Here is an 18,468-nt window from a genome sequence, read left to right as displayed (position 1 = left end):
CCACTGAGCCTCACCTTTTCCAGTGGCCTTGGATCGATTCCATGTTCTGCACTTGTTTTGGAACAGTACTACATGTTTAAACAACTCAAGTCATTACTTTATTCATCATTTTATAAGACATACATGATCTTCATACCTGCACCATGTATACATATTCATTGTATTTTGTTTATATTGTCATTATACACAACAGTTTCTGGTGTTTAATACCACACAGTTTATTGGGACTGAGTTGAAGGTTGAAAGACAGCAGGACATTTGTCGATTGATCATGATGAAATTAGAAATAAAGGTGTGCTTCTTGTGTTCCTGCTCATATGCTTCTAATGTTTTGAATCAGGAACATGAACAACTTCATTGTGTGTGTGTATATTATATAAGTTTTTTTTTTTCATCTTCCATTTCATGCACATTTATTATGCCATGATGCTGGTACATGAAATTATGTGTTGACTGTTGAAAGGTGCGTCTAGGACTAGGAGGAAGTGAGTGTTACAAGTATGTACAAAAAAAAGTTGAGGACATTCTGCGGTAATGTTAGTGCGCACCTTAGCTTTGCAGGGCCAGCTGATCATGCATTTATGATAAACAATACCAGACACTCCAGACATTGTACAAGGTGAATACATACATGTAAACCATGAAAATACCGGTCTGCTTTGTCCACTGCGTGTAAGTTTGTTTGTAAAAGCATACTTTGAAAAACAGTCCAATAGATACATAAGAACATGTCTCATTTCTGTTCAAGAGGTATTTTAGTTGCTGTTTATTTTCTTTGTTCCCATTTGTCATCTTTGGAGTAATTTTGCATCATGTTGTTCATATGATGATTAACTTCTTTGAATAAGTACAGGACGTGGACGTCATATGGAAATTCATGTAGATATTTTTCGTTACAACTGCTTGTAGAAATGATCTAATTTTTTGTATAAGAACTCTTTAAAAGTTGGCCAAATTAAACTGCCAAATGTAATTCTATAATCAGCTCACGTAAATCATGCATTACAATTATGAACTGAAATCGTATACATCGTATAAAGAAACAAATCAAATGAATTATGCTTTGACATTCATGAACGCAGAGTGAAGATTGAAAATATAAAGTTTTTCTTTTTCCTACAAAAGAAGTGATATTTATCAGATGAATATAAAATTGAATAGAATAATGAATTAATGAATGAAATGTTCAAATGTAATACATTCTACACTCACTTTTTAGAAAATATGATGTTAGAAAAATGAGAAAATATCTTCCATTATCAGTATTGAAAAAAATGTAAAGGAATATTTAGCCTACATAGTCCACTATTTCCTAAGGTTTATAGAATATGCAATTAACGCACATCAATAGCAAATTTGAGAATTTCACTTTTACTTCATTTATAGTATTTTGTTCATCTTGTATGCAACTTGGGTGTGTGCATTGTATGGATGTATGTATTAGTATAGCAATTGTATGGGGGTTTGGGGAGGTCAAGCCCCCTCCCCTAATTTTCTGCAAGGCATGTTGAAAATGATGGCACCCCCCCCCCCACCTAATTTTTCTACTAGAACCCCTCCTGGTATGTACATGTATTTTCCATTAATAAATGTATGCAATAGGTTGATACCCGTGTCACACTGACAAGACCAACACCGACCGGTCAGTCGAAAACAGAACAGAAATTTATAGTAACCTTATAATGCCCAAGATTTTTTAGTCGGTTGGTTTAGAGCCCGTTTGATGGAGTGACCATCTGACTTGGGGGTTAAATACTGGCTTTTTTTCCTTCCTGTATAGAATTTAAGTATATTCATACTCATATATAATTTGTTGTTGGTTATTTCAGAGTACCCAGAAGAACATTAATAAAACACTTTATTGCCCGATCAGCTGATTTTAAACGACAAGTATTTCTGTTTAGGAGACCATGCTACGCACATTATTTTCTTCTACCCAATTCAAATGTCATGAATGATGCATATATTTAACTAATATGCAATCTTTTGTTTAATCATGGTTTTATTGCTTATGTTGATATTTTTTTCTTTCTTTTCTTCTTATTGCTGAAGACCTTGCCAAATGTGTTTTTGTAATTTTTCAACGAAAGATTGAACTTTTGTTTTCTTTCTCTTTCTCTATTACCACAGAATGATAGTGCCAGTCTAATTTTGATCACACAAGATTCATTCTACATGACGAATATAAAATGATGAAAATGTCTTTTGAAAATAACAATTCAGACACAAATTTTTTATAAAATTAAGAGGGTTTCTTGCCACTTTTATAGATTGTAACTGAAGACTTATAATTATTGTATATGATCATTTCCAAAGAAGGAAAATCTGTGATTTTTATGCTTCTTTCATGAACATCACCTGTGTGCTGCGAGAAGAGACATTTTATGAAAATATATGAAATTATAGTAAAATATTTTATTCAAGACAGTCACTTTTTCTATCACTTTGATGATTAATAAGTAATCCTTTATATTATAAAAAAAAGTATTCATTCATTAAATAAAAATTGATCTATATTTTGTGATGACAACATTTGTGTCAAGTTTTTTGTCAGTATCTGTCGCTAATTTGAAGATTTCAGCAATATTTTCTTTACATAATATACAATTCAACAAACATGTGGTATTGTAAAAAGGTAACGCAAGAACTGGTCACAAAGTGCGTGCACATACAATTGAAAACTAAATTATTCCTACACTTGCCAGTTTTGTAATTTCTTTAAGATGTGACATACTTGTATAAAAGCTTAAATAAAAAATGTACAGCAGAGACATTACTATATTAGCGATAATAATCTAATTATATCAACAACTCAACACAAATTTTCAAAAATAAGAGTGAAAATACAGATACAGTTTTTGTATATTTTATTACAAAAATCATACTTTATTCATTGCATTCAAATTTCAAATGATATACACAAATCATCTCGCCTCTTTCAGATTAATTTAACATTTTATGTATACAATGTACCTGTACAAGACAATTTGCAAAATGTAGGCACTTTTTAAGTCGCAGAGAGACGTAACATATAAAACAAATAGGTACATGTTGCTCATAACTTTTTTAGAATCTTGTCATAACAAACTCTTTTAGAACAACAAAAATTATTTAGACACGTAATATATCGGGGTTTAATTATGTTTTTTTTAAAGAAGAGAAACTAGCAAAATTACCTTCATACAATGAGAGATTGTTATAACTTCTCTCTTTTAATATTAAAAAGTTTCTACTGTATATTGAGATTATACAATTGGGTATTGATATATATTGGGTATTAAGATATGTATCTAATCCCTAGAAACAAATATATTTTTGTTCATAAAATAGAAAAAAAATGCTCCCCCCCCCCAAAAAAAAGAAGAATTATAAATAATCCTACATGAAAATGGCAGCCATCAGCAAGCTACATTTCAGAATTATTCATTTCTTAACAATATAATTGCTGGTTACTATTTTGCATATCATGAATGCACAACCTGAAACCTTCATTCATACATTGCACAGTATACTGAAGTGAAATAAAGAAAATGAAGAAGAAAAAAAAAGAGAAGGAAAAAAAAACATGAAAGTGAATGCATATACCGGTACAAAATTTGTAAATAAAACTGATTACATGAGCTTTGTACTAGAAAATGATCAAAACTCTACCTGGCAAGATTAAAAGAAAATTTCCTGACAGATTTCATGATTCCTTGATTAAATACAGTCCACAGAAATCTAAGTACTACAACAAAATTAAACTAGATTTACATGTACACACATGTATCTATAAATGACATGGGGGTTGTCAACAGAATAGCCTCTTAATTACCAGAAAACTCCAATCATGGTATTGCATATAAACTTAGATTTACTTTCTACTTTCTACAGAACTGTTTTGACGTACATATACAGGTCCTCATGACACAAAGGTTTGCAATCAAGTGCAAAGTTGAAAAACAATTCTGATTGGTTAATAGTCAGCCTTGCCAACAATGAGTGCATGCAACATTGATCTTGATTGGCCGTTACCATTTTGAGAGCCAGAAGGGCAATACATGTAACTCTGTTAAAGGATGATTTTAAAACACATAACACCCTTCTGGCTCTCAGCAAGTAGTCCGATTTCAAGATCTTGAGTACTAGAAATGAAATTTCATTCTTCAGAAATTGTTGGAAATCTCTTGATTTTCATCTGGAGGATAAACGCTCTATTCTTTTGTGGCTCAGTGCAGAAAACTAAAAGAAGGCTGAAGCAATTTTAAGGCCTCATAATAATGTTTGTGGGAGTTAAACACAGTATCACCAAAATCTGAAAGTCTATTGAAACAAATTTAAAGATAATGTTGAATATGATGATTCAGTTTGAGCACTGAACACTCCAGAAAAGATATCTTTGATAAAATCGCTCATGTACAATTTACTATTGGTCGAGTGGATATGTAACCGGACTGTCTATCACACGGTTCGCTGTTTGAATCCCACCGCGGCACTAATGTCCTTTGGCAAGACATTGATCTACATTTGCCACGCTTGACCCAGGTGAGATAAATGGGTACCTGGTAGGATTATTCCTTGACATGCACTGTGCACTGATAACGGCTGCCAGAGCTAAAGCTAGGGTAATAACTTCCAAAGCTCTTTGGAAGCGCATAAAGACGTTATATTATGTGATATGCGCTATACAAGAACCCTATATTATTGTTATTATCATTGATTTAGTACACATTATCTACCTTTATTCTATAATACTTTGATGGAAATTTTGTTTGATTCTGTTGAAATCAATTTCTTACTTTTTTACCTTAAATAAAGGTTACAGGTACCTGATATAGTACTGCCATTGTTACTCTAATATTTGCAGCAAAACTATTCAAGACATTTCATTTTGGTTTTCAATTCGAATATTCCAAGTTACATAATGACCTTTAAATACTGATATACATATACAATTAATCTACATAAACATAAAGTTGTCCACAGCATACACAGTCTCATAATTACATGTATGTGATGTCTGTGGCACAAAGATCACATCTTGCAATACTGGCGACACATGAGCATGTTTAATATTTAAAAAAAAAAAAAATTACCTGTACATAAATTGCATCATTCAAAAGAAAAAAAAAACACCTGAAAGACAAGCAAGTCTATAAAATTGGAAATGAGATTCACAATTAAGAACAAAATATATATGGGTAAGTATGTATCTTAATGAAAAAAATGTCACAATGTCTATTCAGAACAAAAGGGGGCTATCTCTGTGTTATTACATATATGTTATAGTAAAGAGTTAATGTCCTCCTGGCTCCCAACAGTCAATTTTGTTGAGATGCGTAAGGCCTATAAAATAAAAATCAAAGCTTTATCTGATGTTTAAACAAAAAACCGCCTTGATTTTAATGGGGTCTACTTTTAAGCACTCACAAAATAGAGATTTTTCTTTTCCCAGTAAGTATATAAATCAACACCCTTCTGGCTCTCAACAGATGACATTTTCGACAGTCTTTTGATGAAATGCAAATTTAGTGAGCGCCAATAAAACAAAAGTGTATGAAAATCAACCTGGGGACAGTTTCTCGAAACTGTCAGAAGTCTTCTAGGACATCCCATAGGAAAATTTGTTATCTAATTAACACAAGCTTTTAAGAGATGTCCATGAACTTAGACTTAGGAACTTTTCAAGGAACTGGCACCTGGGACCCATTTCACAAAGCCTTTTTTCAATGACAAATGACAAAAATCAGTGACAAATCTGCTGACAACCAATTACAAGCAAGGATTTCATTAGCTTATAAAAAAAAACTGTCATTTGTCATTGATGATAAGTTTTATGAAATGGGGCCTTGATGTACAGTTCAATGTTGCGCACACTTGCTGTGTTCATAATCATAAGGAAAGCCCCTTTCACACACACACTAAACAACGACTTCAGCTGTTTATGGAGGTATACTTGGTCAAGGAATTGTCTTTACTGAGAGCGCTCCTCTTCTGGCAGGCGACGATGATTCCTCCTAGGAAGATGAGGAGGACAGGGATACCAAGACCGACGGAGATGATGGAGATGATGAGGATGGAGAGGCCGTCGCTAGGCGGGGTCCCGTATCCGGCCACGCTGTTCCTGTAAACAATTGGTGAGCAAAGAGGGAGGAAGATTGAGAAGTAGAGACCTGGGGGCGTTTCACGAAGCCTTTTATCAATGATAAATGACAAAATCAGTGACAAATCTGTTGATAACCAATCGGAAGCAAGGATTTCACTAGCTTATAAAAAAAACTGCCATTTGTCACTGATGACAAGTTTTGTGAAATGGGGCCAGGAGAAGGGCATCAATACATGTTCTGGATGGGAATTTGAATAGTGTTCAAAATTGTCCATAGATTAATTGTATCAGAAGAATATGTCATACTATACCTAAAAGCACAGTGGATGGGGCACTATCAATCCACCCCCCCCCCTCCACCTCCCATGGTCACAGGTATTTGTTTGCTTAGATTCTGATGTATATAGCTGAAAATGTGCGTGCATAAAGTAGTCTACTCAACAAGACATTTTTACATTTTTTTTTAGTAACATGGATCCTGGGCTACATGTGCTTATCTTACCTGAAAGCTAGAGAGAAAAATTAAAATATAGCAATTAATTGGTGATTTTGAGCTGGTTGTCACATTTTTAATACAACTTTTTCGGGTGTCCATGTACTATAGTATCTCAAAAACAACAACAATAAATTCTTGTCTACGTCCACATTGCAACTAGGCCTGTCATCATCGGCTTCAAGTTTGCCAAATAACCTCCTATTTTCAGACTCGGGGATATTATCCCCAAGCTTGTATGTCTTCACCAGACCGATACGCTCATCACAATCTAGCTCTGACGGGCGCAAATTCGCCCGCTATTTCTCAAATAGCGGGATATCTTTAAAACAAGACCAAGATTTCTCTGGCGATTTTCTTTACCAAATATACCGCTCATTACAACTACGGGCTGATGAAGACGCAAATTAACTGGTAAACTGATTAACTGGTTGCAATCGGGATAGTTAAAATAGCGGGTTATTTGGCAAACTAAAGCTGATGAAGACAGGCCTACTGTAAATAATTCAGGTTCACTTACCACACATAATATTTGGTAGCTTTGTAAAAGCCATCTTTACCGATACCAAACGAGATATTGAGGCTTCCCAAATCCAACGCAGACAGATCATCAAAGAAGGAATGTGCTATGCTGTAATTGCTGATGTAGTGATTGGTAGAATTTACTGCATAGGTTTTAATCTAAATGTTTGAGATTGAAGAAAGAAATAATGGGAAAATATTACTGCAGTTGTTTACCAAGAGGGAAACCAAGAACCAACTGGGAGGGAACATTATTAAGACTTTGGATGGAATAATACTGCAAGAGTACTAGAATAGCAGAAAATGGTGACGTGTAAGAAAATGTTGCAATCAACCTCCAGGGCTGTTTCATAGCAATATCAAATCCCACAACATAATGCTACTTGTATCACAAAATGTGTTCACAGCCAATCAAATGCACTGATGTATGTGTCAATTACTGTTATTTGTTAGCCCTTACAAGTTGAATGAAAGAAAGTTTGAAAGGACATCTTAGCCAAAGTCATAACAACATTGACATGAGGGCCTCACGGAAGACCACCAAATAGGTGATATGTGCCACCCTGTATACATATCAGAAATAAATAAATAAAAAAACTTACAGGTTTGGAAGCTTCCGTGTTCCTGTCGGTGCTGGTGTATGTGATTGGTTTCCACTGAATAAAACTTCCTTTGTCAGACGGACTGGTATTGTTTAATACCACTTCATATGTCTGTTCAAACAGAAAAAAGAAAATATACAGATGAATTCAAGGGGACCAATTATAAAATAATACAGTGAAACCTGTACAAAAGAACAGAAAGCAGACAACAGGAAAAAAAAAAGGATCTTAATAGACAAGTGGTCTTCATGCTCAGGTTCCATTGATGCATGTTTCAATGAAAAAGTTACGAAAAATCAAACTTTATATATTCTGACGGAAAATTTGAATGGGGGTTGTTACATCCACACAGACCAACATCTAGCAATAACCGTGCCTGTTTAACAGATAATATCTACTTAGGGGCAGATCTAGTATTCTGTATGAAGGGGAGGGAGGGGGGGGGGGGGGGGGGTTGACTAATTAAAAAAACAAGTTTTACTAATTTTTCCCTGTGCCTCTAACTGCTGATTTTTATTTCAATCGTTTTAATTATTATTTGTATATTGCCGTGAAGGAGGATTATCTAAATTTAATCATTTGTTCTATATATATATATATATATACACATGTTTATATATACCGAGTCTACTTACTTTAAAGACAGCAGGTGTGTATTCATCATCTATGGTGGCTATACTCTTGAGATTGATGCCCGATTGCTTAGGTTTTTGCTGATCCCTCACGAGAAGCATCTCCAATGCATACCGGGTGCTGTTGTAGTTCTGTTCCAGGTTGTCAAGGACCAGCGCAAACTCGGTGGTGTTGGGCAAGTGCTGTAAATGAGGTAGATCTTTGCTCCTGCCTTCGACACCAAAGCATTGAACCTAGAGTGGAATGTACAAGATGAATGTTGAAATAGATGGGGGAAAAGCATTGTTCACACATGGTAAACTCCCTTTAAAGTGGGACTGCACTACTTGTAGCTATTTGCGCCCTCTACATAGCCAACAATTCCTAAGCGGTACCCGTCAATCCCCCATGGTCCCCTTTTTCTTATATTAATTGAGAGCTTATTTGATGAGATTTCTACCTGCCAATGACCACGCAGGGAGGTCTAATCCCTCCTGGTCAAACTAGTGTATATAGGCTTTAAAAAGGCCATGGCGAAAATAAAATTTTATGGCTAGTGAGGATGAAAAAAGTAGGACACAAATCCTACTCAATTATCTGTACGTTACAAGATACAGACATGTGAAGTATAATAAGCTTGAATGTAAATAAGGCTTATTGATGTACTCTTTGAGATATCGCAAAATACCCCAGATAAAATATAAATATGGGGGCAAAAGAAAAGGACCACAGATCATTGCCATGATCATAGGCTTTGAGGTTCATAATAACAACGCAGACATTTAAAAGGTTAAGGGTCATTCTGAAACAGATGGAACATTAATCTTTTGTTTTTAAAAGGTTGTTCAATTTGTCCTATTCAAAAGAATGAAACTTACACATACAGTTGAAACATTATAACATGAAATGAGCAATCATAGAATCTGAAAGTAATCATGAAAGTAGTACACGATTCAATCTTTCATCCGGTAAGTAAAAGGACTATTTTCTAAAAGGATCCTGCTGTATCTCTTTCAAGAAATTATCATTAACATTTAGAGGAGTGACCCCAAAAACTGCTGAGCGATCCCAAAACATATTTGCAGGTCCTTAAATTCATGTTGCACGCAATTCAGCTCGTTCAAAACATGCATAAGAAGTCGTGCTTATATTTTCGCAAGTTCTAAAATTTTGCGCTTGCCGATCTTAGCACGAAATTCAAGAAAAATTAATGTACCACAAATATATTTCTGCATTTACACTATATACCTTTAAAGCCAGGGATCCATTCTCAGCTGCTGGCGGCATACTTGGCACTGTGCTAAAGAGGGCTGTGTTTTCTGTGCTATTGATGGTGACATTTGACCACATCAGATCAGATACGTCCACTGTCCGCGTAACGTTGACCTTTGTGATGTCTGCTGTATCCTTTTCATCATCATACTCCAACAGCTGTAACAAAAAATAAATAAGTTAGATTTTTTTAAAGAAACTACTCAAGCAACCACTTGTACTTGTACATATGAATATATTTCAACTTATTTTTTAATCAGATATGTATTTTTCCAGTATCCAGTGACCAGTGTACAGGTTGTTTGGGAAAGGAATATGATGTTAAGTTACAAAAGAATCTAAAGAGGAATATGATGTATCAGCAATTAAAAAAAAAAACCCTCATCATTCTTTACCTCTTATACTATATTATTCTGATTAAGTCTATGTATCTGAGCATATTTATCTTCCAATTCTAATAATTCTTTTTTAATAGATTCTACGGACCTACTAGTACCATCTGGAAGATGGGAGGTGATCCAGAGGGAGAGCTCAAGAACATTTAAAGAATAAGATAATCATGAAATCCTGAAACATATGAGCACGCCTTACAATAGAGTACCAAAGTGCAACATCATATTAGCCACGTTGTCAAGGTTGCTGGTTCCAAACAATTTTGTGCCAAACATTGAATTTGCCCTGCTCCAGCCTGTTGCTTGAATAATATCAAGGTACACCTCATGCGTAGGCTCTGTTGTTTGGAACCAGTCACCTGAATGACGGCCGAATATGACGTTAGCACTTCGGTACTCTATATCATAATGGTTCTTTAAAATATATAATAATAAAAGAAAAATAAAAACAACCAAATGTTAGTTTATGATTCTAGAAGGAACAGAGCTGTATACCCTTGATATGACAAAGGCTGAGACTGAAAACACATCTCCATCGGGGCTGAAAGTGATAGCTCCTCCCTCCCTAGCGATGACTTTCTTCCAATCCACATTCATTATGGCCGTGGTCTTCGTTCTCGCGACCAGCAGACTCGGCGCTCCGATGGAACTCCAAACATGGTGGATTGTGTCCGTCGTCCCTTTCGCTCGGAAGTGGACAAGGTTGTAAAAAGGCCCTTTTACGTCCTTGCATTCAGGGATGTCACAGCCATCATTGTAGGTGACCGTTACCTGTGAGATAAAATGTGAAAAAGAAAGAGTGCATGTTATTGCGATGGGGATAAGTTGCACCGATGTAAAGATTGCCTTTAAAAACTCTTTATTCTTCTTCAAGATAATCTTCCCCTTCAATACTGAAGATCCTTGCAGATGCTGTACATGTATATACATGGCCCTGATTGGGGTGTGCAGGTGGACCACTACACAGAGGTTTCCCCCTACTCTTATACGAATAGTGCTTTTTTTTCTAATCCTCTCAAATTTCTTTCCATTATTAGTGCAAAACAACAATAGACTTCTACTTCTATGGTGATACTCATCAACGCCTGTTCAGCATCTAGATGAGGATAAAGCATAGAGTTGTTATATATAGCTCTATGCGGTACAGTTCCTGAAAAGGAAACTAAATTGATTCAAGAGCCACCTTGAACTGCTCCAAATAAGGCAGTTCAACGATGATTTGATATAGCTCGTCCCAGACAATTATGTTGGATCCAATCTAAACTTGACGCAGAGACACTAGTCTCTACATCGTGTCATGAATTGAAGTCTTGTTCAAATAAGCAAAACGTAAATGCCATCAACTCAGAGTCAGACCCTGTTAGTGTAGACTGTGTACAGTGTCTATCGGGGCAGAGCTTTTGTTTTTCCTTCTCATTATTCCTGGGAAGTTACAAAACATACCCAGACTTTAATAATAAAACCCTCAACATGAAATGAATCACAATAATAGATTCTCTCTCAAAATACTTGAACAAGAGTTTTAAAAAAATGCATCACACGTGCACACATCATGAAAATGCACAAAACAGGGCAAATAGGCACACGTATAACATTAATTAAACAAATGTACCCTTTCCACTTTCACTTATTATACGCTGATCTTCTGACATAGACCCTAGAACCTAATTCACAGATCAGACACAAGTGTTCGACAGCGCGCAGCGGGACCCTGAACAACACTTGTCGCTAAAGCTAGGGTGTCTGAACGATTTTTCAATTTTCAATTTGGGATCGTTTTTCACCATTTTTGTTTGATATTTGAATAAAAGATGTTATCAGAATAATACATTTCAAATTTCAAGTCTCACCGATGTTTCTATCAAAAGTTACAGCCCCTCCAAAACGCTGGTATATTCATATCATTTTGGTCAAAATCGACGAAAAAGACGTCTACGCAGAGTGATGTTGTTTTGCTAAATTTAGCCAAACAGCTGTATCGCGCGATATGCAAGCGTATGCATATCGTACGCATGCTGCTAAGCCAATCCGCGACTTGCAGCTTGAGCTACGCTGTCTCCGCGACATGTGCCATTGACTAGTATGGTTGGCGTTCGTCGCACAATAAACCCGGAAGTGAATGCACGTTATAGTCAATGGCAATATCGCGGAGATGTCTCCGCGATATTGCCATTGACTATAACGTGTATTCACTTCCGGGTTCTATGCCGCGAATGGCCACCCATACTTGAATTTGGGGTTTCGTTCGTGCGCGGAGATGTTACGCGATGTAACCATGGTTTGGACTGAGCGGAGCGCACGCCCCCTAATTAGCTGATCCACCAAATAGCGAGAAGGGTATTTTTATACTGTTATCAGTTGTGATCCCTGGGGGCTAGCGAAAATATAAGCACATAGAATTGTTCCTTAGGACTGGGACTACTTATCGATCAGGGCGTCATATCTCAAAAGTGACAAACCTCAGAGTTAGCCAGGACACAATGTTTCAATTGCTGTTTTGACCAAGATATTTTTAGAATTTCGGGGGCTACGCCCCTTTAGAAATATTGGAATTTACCTGCTCTTTAATATGACACCTCATTTATTGATTATCACCTTCAGGATCACAACAGATAAAGGTTTGAATCTCGAATTGAAAAAAAAAAATTGACTTTTTTTTGCATGGTCGCGCAATGCACGTAGACTGCATAGGGATGCGTGTAATCTCTATGGGAAGAATTTTAGCACACAACATCGGGTGCGCGATCAGACACCCTACTAAAGCTTCCCGACGACCACTCAATAGCGAGCCGATAGAATCTGCCCCTTCCACGTCGCGATCAACGTAAGAAAAAATCAACCAAAATTGGTCATTAAAATAACAAAAATGAATATCAACTTACGTTTCTTGACTCTTCGCCACATAAAACACCAACTGTAATAGTTGAAATGATTAATAACCAGAGAAAACTTAATGTAAAGGCAGTCATGTTGTCGGTAAATCTGAGACTTCGTTCGTGTTTGCTGACTGATTTCCGCTAGACTAATAGTCATGTGATCATCAAGTAACGTGACCAACAATGCAAAGTATTTGTCGTTGTTCTTGTTGTTGAGCGAAATACGGCAATCACCAACAACTTCATTTTTTATAATATATTATAATTGTGATAAGCTGCAATTACCAACAAATTAACTGACTTCCCTTTTTTATTCACCCCCGACATTTTCACAGCTCGTTTGTGCTAATTAAGCTCACAGAAATTATGCAGAAAAGAGAAACCGTTTATATTATATGAGGAAAACAGAAGAAGAAACAAAAAACAAAAAGAAGAAGAAGGATCGAGGAGGAGAAGAAGAAGAAGAAGGAAAAAGGAAGAAGAAGAAGAAGAAGAAGAAGAAGAAGAAGAAGAAGAAGAAGAAGAAGAAGAAGAAGAAGAAGAAGAAGAAGAAGAAGAAGAAGAAGAAGAAGAAGAAGAAGAAGAAGAAGAAGAAGAAGAAGAAGAAGAAGAAGAAGAAGAAGAAGAAGAAGAAGAAGAAGAAGAAGAAGAAGAAGAAGAAGAAGAAGAAGAAGAAGAAGAAGAAGAAGAAGAAGAAGAAGAAGAAGAAGAAGAAGAAGAAGAAGAAGAAGAAGAAGAAGAAGAAGAAGAAGATGCCATGAGAATGCTTCTTATAGGGTACCTAGATACTTTAGTGCTAGTCAAATGTTTGCTGAGTTGAATGTTCCAGCCTGTTCGGCTGTATTACGAAATCTTATGTATAAGTTCATCCAGAGAGTGGATGTGTCTGAGAATGGTATTTTAAAGATGTTAGTGAACCCCTCGTATAGTTATTTTAGGTACACATCGGGCCTCTGGAGATTTTGGCTGAATAGCCTGCTGACACATGGCAATTGACCATTATGTTCCTGTTACCAAGGATTCCAGTATCCTTGTTTGTTTGTTTTTTATAATAGTTATTTATTATAGGTTTATCGTTCTGGTTAATTGAACAGAGACAGATTGTTACAAGATACAACTTCAATAGATTGTTATTGATTGTTATACATGTACTTATTTTAATCTTACAGTTACAGGTACAGCTTAGAGTTAGTTTATTATGTGTTTTTTTATCAACCTTGCAGGTTACATGTTACTCTTAGAGTTTAGATTGTTTGTACGTACTGTAGACCTAGTATAGTTTAGTTATACTCTTTGTATAGTTTTGTTGTTATTATACTCATCATGTTTATACTCCCTATATATCTATGTAACATATGTTTTATGGGCCTCTGCCTTGTGTAGTTGAGTCTGAAATAAAGTTCTGAATTGAATTGAATTGAAGAAGAAGAAGAAGAAGAAGAAGAAGAAGAAGAAGAAGAAGAAGGATCGAGGAGGAGAAGAAGAAGAAGAAGGAAAAAGGAAGAAGAAGAAGAAGAATTAAGAAGAAGAAGAAGAAGAAGAAGAAGAAGAAGAAGAAGAAGAAGAAGAAGAAGAAGAAGAAGAAGAAGAAGAAGAAGAATAAGAAGAAGAAGAAGAAGAAAAAGAAGAAGAAGAAGAAAAAGAAGAAGAAGAAGACAAAAAAGAAGAAGAAGAAGAATTAAGAAGAAGAAGAAGATGAAGAAGATCCGATTGATTGATTGATATACTGCTTTGAACTCAAGATGACGCTATTCTGCATTCATTTGCCTGTCGCGGTCGCATGCACAACGTGTAACATGACCCAAGATAGATCAGCTGGGCTGTTTAATGCGTCAATGCACCTGTTCAGTGTTGTGATCATCCCCGTACTCTGTGAGTATTCCATCACTTCTTACTTTTCGTTCTTTCTCTTTCTTGTCAATTTATGTCAATTTGTTTGTTGAACATTTCATAGTGCAACATTTGAACATGAGAGAGCTTCTAAAGTGAACTTGAAACATTAATTTAGACGTAAACAAGGATTAGAGATGACTAAATCATCTCTCAGACGCTGAGATACGGAAGTAGGCCTGCACGATCTCGACGGTGAGCACTTTCCCTCCGCCAGGTTGCGAGGCGAGGTATGCACTCCGACTCCGCTCTCTTGGCAAGTGAGATGTGCAGCCTGCGATCTCGAGTGGGATAATTATAATGATGGTGATGGTGGTGCACTGGTGGTTGTGGATTTGATGAGTTGAAGTGGAAATTGAGATGACAATTATTTTCAGTGATGTGAGTATACATGCCTCAAGAAGTATGGTTATCTCATTTGGTAGAAGTCTGAACAAATTTGTCAAGTCTGCCTCCTGATGGCTAAAAAGGATTCTCGTAGTGTTCATGTTCAGAAGAGTTTTTGATTAAAAAAATCCCAGACACCACAGACAAATTTATGACGGTACAAACGCCCTCCCCCTTCCAAAATAGAAAGTTATCGATTTGCATGAGGAGACACATATTTACATTCATTTTTTTTGGGGGGGGGGGGGGGGGGGGGGGGGGGGGTAGTGAGCATTAATTTTTTATTTTTTATTTTTTTTGAGCACATGCCCCCTGTGCCCCCCCCCCCCCTAGATCCACCACTGTATATATCTGATTTTTTATTTTGTTTGTTTGGATCTACATAGACAATACATGCACAGATAACTGTTTCCTTGAATTTTCTGATTCTCTGTTCATTGTTTCATCTATGATGTGTTAATAACTTTGTTTTCATCACTACAGTAACTATGAAGTCACTCTGTTAATCCCCACCTGAGTCACATAATCGTGAGATGTTATTTTCAGTAGATGACAATATATCACACAGTATCCACTCACATATAAAGTGTTATATGTCGCACAATGTAGGCAAAATATGGATAGAACTACCACATCAGGGAAAAACAGGCAACCCCTCCCACTTTTTAAACAAAAATTAAAGCAGTTCCTGCTCTAAAAGCATCCACCAGTTTAGAAAGATCACCTGTCAAATAAATAACCACTATTTTAAGACTTTGTTTTGATTATTCTTTTGATCATTATTGCTCATTAAAACTACAATTAAAATTAATCCGTACTTAGATTACCTGCTTATAAAGACAGGTAACAAACATGTTATTATGATTCCAACAGTAACTACCCAGCTTTGTATTCATACAGGTTTCGCTCTACAGTTGCTAAAGGTTATTATACCCAGCGATTGTGGATTTCCACCACCGATATTAACATTTGCCCCCCCTTTCCTTTTTGACAATCCCAGATAAATCTTTGTCTTTCAGGGGATATGACCCCACCCACATTGAACTGCAAAACAATTGAACAAATGAAGAAAAAAAATATGGAAAAAGAAAGAAAGGTAGATAAGAAAATGAACGTGAAAAGAAAATGATAGGACCATTTTCTATTTGGATTTTGACCCTGTAATCACTAATCAGTACGTGGCCTTGTAATTTCACAATTCATAAACACATTAAAACTGGTAATCCCCTCTACCCCTTCGTATGATGTCAGTGCCCCCTCAATAGCTGGGCTCATGCTACACCATTTTCTGTTTGGTACATTTAACATTTGTTTTTGACTGATTCTTTCTTGGTCAGTATGTCATGATCCTACCAGAGATTATCCCACACTCTAGGCTTGTCTTCATCAGCTTGAGTTCGCCAAATAACCCGCTATTTTAACACTCCCGATCGCAAACTATCCAGCTTATTTGCGTCTTAATCAGCCCACAGTTGCAATTAACAGGATATTTTGTAGAGAAAATATCTCGAGAAATCTTTGTCTTGTTTCCAAAATATCCCGCTAGTTGCGAAATATTGGGCTAATTTGCGCCCGTCCAAGCTAGTTTGTGATGAGTGCATCGGTCTGTTGAAGAAGCAATTTCGAGCTTTGGGATAATATCCAGAGTCTGAAAATAGCAGGTTATTTGGCAATCTCGAGCTGATGAGGACAGGCCTTCTGTAGCTGCCGTCGACCGGTTCAAGGGCTTGTTTCGTTTCCTTTTGGAAACGCATCACAGAGAATACTTCCTCTCCTCCATTTCCACTTTGCCAACACGCAAGGCTTTAATACCAGTTGCAAGAAGAAGCAAAATTAGACAGCTAAAATGCTTGTATGGTACACTCTAAACCGGCCAGGCATAGAGGGATTCCCTCATTATCAACTGAGTTTTTGTTTTAAAAAATCTTATATTATAGTTACATACACTGTAGATATAGACTTTTCCCTAAGGCCCTTCCTCCCTGCCTCGTCTCCAAATACTTTCATTAAAGTAATTGTGTTTTTTCTTTGCTCCTAGTTCTTATTTTATCTGCTTAAAGTTATTCTCATGCTATATATTGATATTATTTTCTAGCTTTCATGTGTTTGTTTTAGTTTGTTAACTGTTGTATATTTTTAATGAAAGTATTGAATAAAGCAAACTGAACTTTGTGAAATTCCTATACTTTTGCTGATGTCGATCGGTTAATAAAAAAATATCTTCCAGAATGTTTAATTTCTTATATTTCTTGCATTATTGATCTTGGTTTGGCCAATTGCTGTCTTGATATATTGATTTGGGTAGGTGACAAGATGTTTCTATGATGATCCAATAACAATTAATTACCATAAAACCTCAGTAATCCCTCTAGCCAAAGAATGATAGGAACAGATTTCATCAGGAGAGTTGTAATTTGCTGGAAATATGCAATGGAATGTGATTAATAATTTATATAAATACGTGAACAGAAAAAGTAGACATGAAATTCAGGATTGTCGTTACATGTAATGTCTTTATTCCTTTTTGTAATACATATAAAGTTGACCCCATTATCATGAATCCCAACTTTTTTGGTTTTATTTGAACTGGAAATTACTTTCATCATTCAAGTACCTTTATCGGAACAGAAAGTCAACAATGTCACAATTCGGTCATTTATACCCTATTTTTGGTTTACAATACACAAATCTATATGGAATTTGGATCTCTTTAAATTGATGTGAATTCCCACGCTTCATGTTCTGTTTATACTGGAAATGGCTTTCACCAGTCAGGAGTGACTAATTTGTGTCATGAATGACTAAAAGGTTTGCAGAACTCCCCCCTTGCCTGGGGTTCAGACTCAGAGGAAACAGGTCAAAATCTAGGCCTTTCATCATCGACAAAAACACATGATATTGCTCTGATCATAATCTCAAGTTCAGTTCACGTGTAAATCAAGGGCAGGTTAGATTTTCATTCCAATTGTTTTGTTGTATTTCCCCAAAATTTGCTTTGATTTCCACCAACTCTAATATCTGTACATTGTATGTTGCATCAGGGTTTTTATTGGTATGCATAAATCTAGGAGGAGTTGTCTTTTTGTAAGTTTTTCATTTCTTGGTTCATTGTTTCTTGTTTCTTTCTTTTCTTCTTTCTTTTTATTTCTAATAATTGATCCTTTTCACAACAGTTTGATGAAGATAACAGGAGGTTCTTTGATTTAATTGACCCTGTATTTCCCTTAACTCTGTACAGTGGCATAGTCACAGGGTGAACAGAAAAGAAAAGAGAAATGGAAATGGAGGGGAAATTATGAGAAAAAGAAAGTGTCTTGACCACCTTCTTGACCTTCTT

General features: G+C 36.0%; 2 protein-coding genes across 2 annotated transcripts in view; one reads left to right on the top strand and one right to left on the bottom strand.

Annotated features, from left to right (window-relative positions):
* Nucleotides 1-5,818: 5,818 nt before the first annotated feature.
* Nucleotides 5,819-13,027, bottom strand: LOC581573 (glycosylated lysosomal membrane protein A). Its single transcript, XM_781562.4, has 7 exons — nt 12,861-13,027; nt 10,474-10,749; nt 9,563-9,745; nt 8,338-8,568; nt 7,703-7,813; nt 7,099-7,259; nt 5,819-6,103 (listed from the first exon to the last, which is right to left on the bottom strand). Exons 1-7 carry the CDS (start codon nt 12,945-12,947, stop codon nt 5,914-5,916), a joined length of 1,239 nt encoding a protein of 412 aa, XP_786655.3. The 5' UTR covers nt 12,948-13,027; the 3' UTR covers nt 5,819-5,913.
* A 1,630-nt stretch (nt 13,028-14,657) lies between these two features.
* Nucleotides 14,658-18,468, top strand: part of LOC100893521 (thioredoxin-interacting protein-like) — a 30,001-nt gene continuing 26,190 nt past the window's right edge. Inside the window, exon 1 of the mRNA XM_030976711.1 lies at nt 14,658-14,726. The gene's annotated coding sequence lies outside the window, so the exon portion shown is untranslated. The remainder of the gene's footprint in view (nt 14,727-18,468) is intronic.

The sequence above is a fragment of the Strongylocentrotus purpuratus genome, unplaced genomic scaffold, assembly GCF_000002235.5.
Source record: "Strongylocentrotus purpuratus isolate Spur 01 unplaced genomic scaffold, Spur_5.0 spur5_scaffold_9, whole genome shotgun sequence".
Taxonomy (NCBI): domain Eukaryota; kingdom Metazoa; phylum Echinodermata; class Echinoidea; order Camarodonta; family Strongylocentrotidae; genus Strongylocentrotus; species Strongylocentrotus purpuratus.
The sequence above is the reverse complement of the archived record's forward strand: the minus strand, read 5'-3'. Positions and strand labels throughout refer to the sequence as shown.

What these genes read in the sequence shown, in the direction of transcription:
- LOC581573 (XM_781562.4), bottom strand. Translation starts at nt 12,947, where the DNA reads ATGACTGCCTTTACATTAAGTTTTCTCTGGTTATTAATCATTTCAACT. An exon ending in GTGGCGAAGAGTCAAGAAAC is followed by an intron (nt 10,750 to 12,860) that starts GTAAGTTGATAT and finishes TTTATCTCACAG; the next exon opens with GTAACGGTCACCTACAATGA. An exon ending in CAGCCTTTGTCATATCAAGG is followed by an intron (nt 9,746 to 10,473) that starts GTATACAGCTCT and finishes TTTTTGTTACAG; the next exon opens with CTGTTGGAGTATGATGATGA.